The 10,568-nt window shown below is 37.7% G+C and overlaps 1 protein-coding gene across 1 annotated transcript in view; it reads right to left on the bottom strand.

The window, feature by feature from the left end:
• PAPSS2 (3'-phosphoadenosine 5'-phosphosulfate synthase 2) overlaps positions 1-10,568 on the bottom strand; it is a 52,749-nt gene that overhangs the window by 2,147 nt on the left and 40,034 nt on the right. The window contains exons 9-12 of the mRNA XM_029283599.1: positions 6,008-6,213; positions 3,121-3,256; positions 2,759-3,027; positions 1,834-2,063 (exon numbers count right to left, since the gene is read on the bottom strand). Coding sequence (XP_029139432.1) covers positions 1,834-2,063; positions 2,759-3,027; positions 3,121-3,256; positions 6,008-6,213 — 841 coding nt within the window. The remainder of the gene's footprint in view (positions 1-1,833; positions 2,064-2,758; positions 3,028-3,120; positions 3,257-6,007; positions 6,214-10,568) is intronic.

Below are 10,568 nucleotides of genomic sequence, written 5' to 3'. Positions count from 1 at the left end.
ACAAATAGCAATTCATGTTGCTGCCTTGTCTGAACAACACATAACATTTCATTGCTCTGCGATGATCATCCCAGAGATCAAAATTTTAAAGACTATTCAGAAGCAAATGTCTATGGAGGTTCTCAATCATCCAGGTTATGGCTGACCCAAATGTGTTTTTTTCCCCCCAAAAAGGAACTGGACTCTCGGTATTTTCTTTGAAAATGGTTTGCTTCTCATCCAAGAAGCTTCTTCAGTTCTTCAACTTCTTGTTTAAGAAGCGAAACATTTTCAAAGAAAACACCAAAAAAGTCCAGTTCCTTTTTGGAAAAGAACACATTTGAAATATTCAGAAGCAAAAAATGCATCCCAACTCAGTATATTGCATTTACCACATTTTTCTCTATAACAGAAGTAGGATACTTATCCTTCAGATGTTGTAAAATATAATCTCTGGAGAGTCACAGGTTCCTGTGTTTGTCTAGTGGCATTTAATACATATCATCTCATATCTTTTTCTTTTTTTAAAAAAAATCTCATTTTCTAATTTTCCAAATTGAATCCTGAATAGGGCATTGAATATGTACACTGTGAACCACAGTTTAAATTAGGATTAAGTCAAGATAGGAAAGCAACTTTCACCATTATTGTCATGCGTTAAGATGACAGTCTTGACTAATTTCCTATTTTCTCCCATTTGATCAAAGGAAAAGTCTGGAAACTTTTAATTAAACCTGGTTTAGTGCCTCATGTATAGGAACACACAAGAATTAATGCAAACTTTGATCAATTTGATGATGATGATGATGATATTGGTTCAGTCAAGTCCCATTCTTGGTGATTCTATGGGCCAGGTGTCTCCATATCTTCTGATCTTGTACTATTTCTTTGAGTTTTTCTATGCTCTGGTTAGTGTCAGTTTTGATAGTATCCAGTCATTGTATTCTTTGAAGGCCTGGTTTCTTTTACCCCTAACTCTTCCAAACATAATTGCTTTCTTCAGTGAATTTCCCCATATGACATGGCCAAAAGAGGTGAGATGAATAATTTTAATGAAGCCAATGTCAAACTACAGTTTTTAAAAATTGTGTATTTTAGTTAATATTGGGTCCCTGTTCAGTTCACACAAGAAACAGTTGTCCATTAAAAGTAGATACACCTAAAATTGGCCCTAATTCTCCCGCACTATAATGTCCATTGTGTCCATCATGATCTGTGAATGTGGCCAATATGAAATGACTCTCTTTGTATTCAGCAAATAGCAAACAAAACACAAGAATTAGTCTCCAATAAATTATGATGTTCACGATTATAATTCTTGTTATCCCCATGCTGGAGATAATAGGAGTTGAAATAGAAAACATCTGGAAGGCACCAGTTTATTCCTGACTCTCATAATGTAAATAATTATATTTGCCTAAGGAAGTTGTTAAATATCCACCAAGAATATTTTCCCAATTGAAAAATATTGTGCTCGGTATACATTCTTGAGTTGGCAGATAGCTATATGAGATGGTTAAATTTCTGTCCTTATACCTATGTATTGCATCTGGTCTCAGTCACTCACCATATCTCTTGACCACTTTTTTGAAGTAAAATATAATAAAGCGTAACAAATTTTACATATCTTGAAGTTGCTCTAGTCTGAGTATTGAGGACAATACTAGTTTAAAACTAAGGATACTGAAGCCAGTCCTATGCTGGGGATGAAATGAAGTCAAATTAATATAAACACAGAAGAAGAAAAAGAGAGGATGTAATGGCATCTTGATTACAATGGTTAGACACCAATGAGGACATAGCTAATGTGAGAAAATGCTAACTATGGAGTTGTAATTGACTATTATTACTTACCTCTCTGGATCATAGAAAACCATCGCTTTTTGTACTTTGTTGTATGCAGCTACTCGGAAGGGAATTATTTCCACCGAAGTTAGTCCTGGAGCCATACTAAGCACCTTTCCACCTTGTGTGGGTTCATACAGATCTTTCTTGGTCTCTGGATGAGGCATACCCGCGGGATCTCGACCCACAATGTAGAAATTGGCACCAGCAATCATTCGAGACCTACAATGCCACTGGACCTGCCACAAGAATGAACATCAGAATGCTATGAAAACGTGGGTGGCTGGGTGTTTCAAGGTATCAGGCTACAGTTTTATACCCACTTACTTGGAGGCTTCAACAAACATAATGAGATTTACTCTCAAGCAGACTCATTCAAATTCATACTATTTCATGCATTTAAAACATTTTAACACTGTAATAAGAGAGGGAGATCTGATATCAGAAATCCTCCCTTTTAATCTCTTTGGAAGCTTCTATCATGTCATGAAACTCAGACATTAGAAAGGAATGTACCAAGATGGGGTGGCCATGGCTTTCTGTTATTTCCCCAACCATGTCTGTTCTGAAGTTGCCATAGATCAGCGGTCTTCAAACTTGGCCCTTTTATGACTTGTGGACTTCAACTCCCAGAATTCCTCAGCCAGGCACACTGGCTGAGGAATTCTGGGAGTTGAAGTCCACAAGTCATAAAAGGGCCAAGTTTGAAGATCGGTCATAGATTAATGACTCTTGATTGATAGTCTTAAATGAGAGAAAATTTCTAGAAATACATTTAAAAATATTAACTAGGAAAGAGAATAAAATATGGCTGTGGTTTCTCGCTTATTTCCTTCCCACTTTGGTTGCTCTTTTCATTCTTTTCCTACTACTTGTTAAAAAAAAAAACCAGAACAATATTAAAAAAAAATGTTCAGGGAACTAAACTCCATACCTCTGTTGGGCCAGCATACAACATGGGAGAAGGGAAAATTGCAACAACAGTGGATTTGGGATCCAAGACATGTTCTTCTAGCACTGCAGCATGCTGCTTCATGCGCCAGTCCAAGGGCACATCATCATCCTTGGTCCATCCACCAAGAGGATGCAGGAGTAACACTGGATGCTTATAGCCCCTTTCCAGCAGCCGTCGTTTAGTATCCTGCATTAGTAGAGCATGTCCATTGTGCACCGGATTACGTAGTTGGAAAGCAAAAACTGCATCTGAAATATAAAGAACATGGCACTGGGAGAATCAGGAACACATTAACTGGAAACGGCCATGTCAAGCAGAGCTTTACTTATACAAAGAATTACCTGCATTCATCTCTCTAAACTTCTCCCTCAGCTCCAATGGAGTCAAGCGATATTGGTCTAGTCCATCATTCCATTTTATTCTCTCTAGTACAAGGAGATCACCACCAGCGAGCCAGTCTCCACTCTCCATCACCATCTATCAAAAGTTATTACCAGGAATTAGAAAGAACTGATATTCAAATATAATAATTCAGCCTCTATGTAAAGCTTATAACATTCCAGAGGTTACAGGACTTCAATTCCCGTAACTGTATCCCAGGCTATGTTAATTTGGTACTAGAAGTTAGGGTCAGACAACATCTGGATTCCCCTAGATTCCTCTACTTCAGATCTAAAGTAAGGAGAAATAACCACTTTGTAGATATTACTATTTAAAATGCCTAAATAAAGACAGTGATAAAACCATGGTTAAGATTCTACATGCTGCTACTGTAGAGAAAGTATGTGAGCTGACAGACTACTTTCATCAATACAGACATAGCTGATTTCATAGACATAGCACACAAAGCATCACATTCTTCTAGAGAGAAATTCCTTGAGGGTGGGCTCCAGCACAAATCTGAAAGCTCGGAAGACTAAACCTTAGATTGGATCCTGCAATATAGAGATGGATGATTTCTGAGACCATCTTTGTACGTGTCCCAAAAGCTGAAGGGAGCTATTCTGGGATTGCATACAAAAGTTTGTCCTTTTCCATGATGGAGTTTATTGTTTATGAATGCTCTCCTTGAATTTGTGAGGCACCTATTATTACAACTTTTAGTATCAGTTGAAAACTTTTGTCTTTATCCAAGCATTCCTTGTAGAAATACTGCATGAACAGAACTATGGTATTTGTTTTCTCCCACACATCTTTTAAATGAATATCCTTTTATATGGTTGTAATATATTGTTTACATTATTGCATATTAATTTTTGTAAACCTTGTGAAGGTCCATTGGCACAGGAAATGAAATAATATATTAACTTAACAAGTAGGCAGAGGTAGCCAATTGGCAAGTAAAAATATAAGATCATCAAGGTATACAAATTTTGGTTTTCCTTCTTTTTTAGCTGGAATAAGATGGGTAAGTGGAAAATCTGTACTTAAAGTTAATAAACCAAGTTGAGCGACAGATGATAGGATGAAAAACATCTGAAATGTGCACAAATACAGGTAGTCCTTGATTTACAACCATTTGATTAGTGATGGTTGAAAGTTATGACACTGAAAAAAGTGACTTGAAGCTACACCAAAATTTGAACACTTGGCAACTGGCTCATATTTATGACAGTTGCAGTGCCCCAGGGTCATGTGATCCCCTTTTGCGACCTCTTACAAGCAAAGGGGAAGTGAGACTCATTTAACAACCGTGTTACTAACTTAACAACTGCAGTGATTCACTTAACAACTATGGAAAGAAAATTGATAAAATGAGGCAAAATTCATTTAACAAATGTCTTGCTTAGCAACAGAAATTTTGGGGTTAATTATGGTCGTACGGCGAGAACTACCTGTAGGAGAAGGATTTAGTATGAATCATAGTTCTTGACGATATTAAATACTCTACACATTCTTAGATTGGAAACTGAAGATAACAGCTTGCTGTTACCTACTAGAACAGGGGTCTTCAAACTTGGCCCTTTTATGACTTGTGGACTTCAAATCCCAGAATTCCTCAGCCAGTGTGCCTGGCTGAGGAATTCTGGGAGTTGAAGTCCACAAGTCATAAAAGGATCAAGTTTGAAGACCCCTGTACTAGAACTTTCGTGTCTATTTGCCCTCATTTTATGCACATCAGCAACATGTTCTAGCCCCAGATCAGAATAAGAAATGTATTTGTTTATTATCACATTTTAGAATTGCCCATCTTCCTCACAGCGGGACTTGAGGCAGTATACAATAAAATATTAAAACATAAAATCAATATATAAAAGTTAAAATTTAAAAAGGACAGGGATGATAAAAACATTGTTAAAAATTAATTGAAAGCCGAAAGGAGGAATTTCAGAGTGCTAACCAGCCCCACGGCTGCATGCTTCTCTGCGCTCCCTAAGCAAGCCTGAAAAGCCAATGTTTTCACTCCTTTCCAGAAGGCCAGAAGAGTGGGAGAACGACAGAGAAGGCTCTCTTCCTGCACATCCCCACCCAGTTGGAATTCTTTTTAATTCTTTATTCTTTAAATAGATGAAGCTCTGAGCAAGCTAGTCAGGTTAGATAGTGACATTCTGTATAAAAGCAGAAAAAAAATGAGGGGATAGTACATTCCATGGTTTGGAGTGCATTCCTATAGCCAGGAATTCTTAATATTCTAAACTTTTCACAGTACGGACTTAACCTTCATTCATACTGAATACTTTCAGTAACAATGGAATGTAGTGAAAAGTATCACAGTGCACTAAGGGCATCCATGGCCAAAGGTATTGTCAAAAAGTTAAGATGGCTGCTGTAATGTGTCAATGAAGACTCAATCATCCAGGACAAAAGTATCTAAAAAGTTAAATCATGGCAATGAGACCAAAATTTGTTAATCTGAGACATTTCATTACTCATCCAAGCAACTTCAACAGACAAAATAAAAAATTAGACAGACAGAGAGTCATTGGAATATACCAACTCTTGCCATACCAACTTTTTTATTTTATTTTTTATTTTATTTTGACTGATGAAATCACTTGGATGAACAACGAAAAGCCTCAGATTAACAAATTTTGGTCCCGTTGCCATAATGTAACCTTTTGGATAGGCTGCTGTAATAGCACAGTCAAAGCCCACCCTTGCATGTGAAAAGGGATGGGCCTTCAATCAGGTGGTTGCAGCTGCCATCTTGATCCAGTCCCAGATGCCTCTGAATGAGATAATTTATTCATATTTCTGGAGGCAAAAATAGAACTGATTTGTGCTCACTTTTACATGTGGATGCTTCGCGCAGGTGGTTCCCCAAACACGAGCACAACGCTCTTCCTTCCTATGTTCAAAAAACTCTGGATTTTTAAGGATTGCCACCCTCCGCCCATTGTACTCCAGGGTGAATGCGCTGCATCCTTCCAGATGTTTCTTGTCTTCAGTAGAGATTGGAAGTACAATCGGTATGCTCAGGTTAATAACACCATCTGTGCAGAAAAAAATTAAATTCAATAAAATTAATTTTAAAATTGGAGGAAAATTGGCTGTATTTCATTTGAAATCCCTAGAAAAGGAGATTCTCAACAGTAGGCTCTCTGAACAGTTAAACACTTGATTTTTGTGCTTATCTCCTTATTTTCTAACAACATAGTTACAAACTACCTATAGCAGTGATGGTGAACCTTTTAGAGACCAAGTGCCCAAACTGCAACCCAAAACCCACTTATTTATCACAAAGTGCCAGGGCCGCATCAGCATTGTGATGCCCTCGGGGGGGCAGGGAGGCACCTCTGAGTGCCACCTCTGGCACGCAAAAACTAGGGGCGCAAAAATGGGCCACCGTGCTACAAGGCGCAAAAATGGCTGCCGCCACACTGCAGGATACAGATACAAGGCACTGCACCACACAAGAACGAGGCAGGGCTAGTGAGTATCACGCAGGCACTAGCCCCGCCCCATTTGCAGTGTGTGCGTGCTTGCAGCCCTGTGCGCACATGCGCGCATGTAAAATGCTTCCCCCTCCCTTTTCTTCCAGTTCACCAATCGACAATGGTTGACCTCTGCTCTACCACCTCTACTCGAGCTTGCTAGTCAGCTGCTTCGCCACCTTTGTGCTGGATGGGGCTCCTGCTCCGAGTGGCGGTGGCGGCCTGATGGATCTGCTGCTGGTGGCGGTGGTGCACGTGCCAACAGAGAGGGCTCTGAGTGCCGCCTCTGGCACCCGTGCCATAGGTTCGCCACCACTGACCTATAGTATTCTTAGAATTTAGTAGCATATATTTTTCTCTTTTCTATGAGAAATTAAGGATCTCAAGATGTATGTAGGACAAACTAGAGCAAAATTAGAGCAAAATGTCTCTTCCTCTTTCACAAAGTATCCTTTGTATAAATACTTTGAAGGAAGACCATTCAATTTTAATACAATAATTTCACTTGAAGGGCATTATTCACTCAGTACTCTTTGTAAAGCTAAATATCTAGTAGTTATGAGTTTCAGACTGAAGATCACATCATTCAGATTTGATTTTAATAGTTGGCTACTCTCATTTAATTTTATATATTATATTTCTTTCTGACCTGCTTGTCTTTAATACTAGGAATTGCTCAGTCTTCTCCTTTTTGAACAGACCTGTGTTGAATCATTTCCTTAATTTTAGTTGGCTGTAAAGATCAATTCTCAATGTAATATTTTTCTTCTAAATCACTGTTTGAATCAAACAATTAATGTCCTACAGTCCAATTCATGAACTTCCCTAGAAGAGCCTACAATATAAATCTAATAAAATGGACAAAACCAAATACGTACAGGAACGCTCATTCAGTTCTAAAGAGAGGGCAAAAGCATTTCCACAGTTCTTACTTAGAACTCCAAGATGACACCCATTTTGATATCAGAGTCCTAATGTTCATTGCTACTTTCTTCACCCTTTCCACGGTTCTCATTTAATACTATATAGCACAAAATCCTTTTAGGCTTAGGGCTTCACAAGCTCATTTCTTCCAGAATACCACAGATTACTCCTCCTCAGACATAAATTACTAACACAGTTGTGCAATAATAGGTTGTGCAATAGTGTCTTGATATCATTTCTTGTCCTTTGTCGCTTATCCTGTCTATTTTTTTGCATCAGAATATCAGCAATTGCTTTTTTTCCTCTTTGTTTGGTTCTTCAAATGTTCTTCTTTAGTTTAAGTCAGGGGTCTTCAAATTTGGCCCTTTGATGACTTGTGAACTTCAACTCCCAGAATTCCTCAGCCAGCGTGCCAAGTTTGAAGACCCCTGGTTTAAGTCATTCACTTCATTCAGCCTCTTGCTTGGTGTAGGAATCCAGATAAAAGCATCCAAACCAGAAACCTGTCTAGCCTCTGCCTGGATGCATCCAATGAAGGGAATCTCGCTATTTCATTGAGTAATTGATTCCATCATCAAATGCTCAAACTATTGGAAACTTCCTAACATACAGTTAGAGGCTGCCTCCCTGTAACTTATATCCCATTTTTTTACTCCTGAGCTCCAGAAGAACAGAGAATGGTGCTGACCTTTTTCTTTCGCAAGTATTTGTAGAGAGAATTTACTTCTTAAGGTAAAACTTTCCCATGCATTTCAATCTCTCTTTACAGAAATTGCTTTCTAGTTCCCAAATTAACAGAATAACAGAGCTGGAAAGTACCTTGCAGGTCCTCTAGTCCACACTCCTGCTCAAACAGGAAACCCTGTAACATTTCATACAAATGGTTGTCCAACCTCTTCTTAAAAACTTCCATCTTTGTTGCCCTTCTCTGAACTTTTACAGCTTGTATGTATCCTTTTTAAATTGTCCAGAGGAAAAGAAAGAATGACTATTGCCATTGGAATATTGCTGTTTAATTTTAATAATTACTAATATTAATAAATTAATTTATGAATACATTGAGATGTTTGTAAGCTGCTCAGACTCTATAGGTAAGAGCAGCACAAGGGGCTGAGAAAAAACAAAACAAAATAAAATAATCTTACTAGATACATTATTCAACGGCCAATAAATAATAAATTGGAATTGGTAGCTATGCTGTAAGTTGCCCAGAGTTGTTGGATATGAGATGAGCAACAAATAAATGTCGTAAATAATAAATAAACAAATAAATAAACTGCCGCTTAAACCACATATACCTTTTTTGCAGTCTCAATATACTATTAACTAATGTTCCTTTGTAATCAACCATGTAGTCAAATTCTTTTTCATACTGTTTTTACCAAGCTAGATACTCCTCGTTTTATACAGGTGCATTTTGTTTCAGTTTCCTAAATGTGTGACATTGCATTTGTCTCTGTAAAATTAATTGTGTTATTTTTTGCCTATTGCTCTAACCTATGAAGATGATTTTGAATGTCATTTCTATCTTCTAGCTATCCCCACCTAACTTTATGTCATCTGCAGATTTGACAATCTTCCCCTTTGGCTCATCAACCATTCCTTAATAAAAATATTTGATTAGCACAAATTGTGAGAGTGAATCTTCTGCATCACACCTCCTGTTTGAAAAAGAGTCATCAATGAAGGCTTTTGAATCCATTTAATTGTTATGTCAACAAGTCCAAGCTTAACTAGCTGGATAATTATATACTTTTCAAATGCTTTGTTGAAATTATATCTAGGGCATCCCACATCTGGTTCTATTGAAATAACCTTTTTTGAAGTCCAAATTACACATTCAGCTTCAGTTTCACTTATAATCAAGAACTTTGCCATTACATGAATGCTATTTAAAGGGGGGGGGGGAGAGGAGAAGACCCTTTGAATTACAAATATAATTCACTGCATTTTAAGTTCTCAGTTCATGAAACAGAATCAATTAACAAATTAGAAATGAAATTTGTTTAGCCATTGAGTTTGATTTCAAAGTTAAAGGATGTTGTGACCATTCTCACTATTCTTACTTTCTGTGAAATAATTCTGATTATCCTGAGCATGGGTTGGATCCAAAGATATGCAAGTGAATTGCTTTTACCCCTTTTTGTTGTCCTCCCAAGCTTAGGGTTACATGTGACAAAGCAAGCATTAAAGACTAAAGCTGCATCGTTGTGGACAAAATATTTTTTATTTATGTTGTACCCATGGGGGTAGGGTGTATATTTCCATATGGAAAAACATGGTCCAAAATAATTGGAACAGAAAAAAAAAATCCAGGTAGACTTTGACTTACAATAGTTTACTTAGTGATGTTCAAAGTCACAAGGACACTGAAAAAAGTGATCTTTGATCATTTTTCTCACTTATGATCGCTATAGCATCCCTGTGGTCATGTGATCAAAATTCAGATGCTTGGCAACTGACTCATCTTTATGACAGTCACAGTGTCCCAGAGTCATGTGATCCTCTTTTCCAACCTTCTGACAAGCAAAGTCAATGGGGAAGCCAGATTCACTTAACAACCATGTTACTAACTTAACAGCACGTAACAACTGTGGCAAGAAAGGTCATCAAATGGGGCACAATTCACTTAACAAATATCTCACTTAGCAACATAATTGTTGGGTTCAATTGTGGTCGTAAGCTGAGGACTACCTGTATTGAAACCTCTCCCTTGCAGCTTTTCAATCTCAGCTTCAAATAGGAGCTGGCAATGTGAAACCAGGCCTCTGTGATGCCACTAGATGGCATCCACAGAGCACTATCCCCCAATTCATTTTTTTAAAAAGACCACTTACATAGAATCATGTGAGACTTCGGTCTTCTCTCATGATGTCTTGAGGTATCATAATCTTACTACATATGGGATACTTTTTAAAATAGGGAAGGCCTCCACACTATTACATGGGATCCTTCAATGGTGCATAGTGACTGAAATATTGCTCTGTACA

The sequence above is a fragment of the Protobothrops mucrosquamatus genome, unplaced genomic scaffold (assembly GCF_001527695.2).
Source record: "Protobothrops mucrosquamatus isolate PMUCROS unplaced genomic scaffold, P.Mucros_1.0 scaffold149, whole genome shotgun sequence".
NCBI classification, from domain to species: Eukaryota; Metazoa; Chordata; class Lepidosauria; order Squamata; family Viperidae; genus Protobothrops; species Protobothrops mucrosquamatus.
The sequence above is the reverse complement of the archived record's forward strand: the minus strand, read 5'-3'. Positions and strand labels throughout refer to the sequence as shown.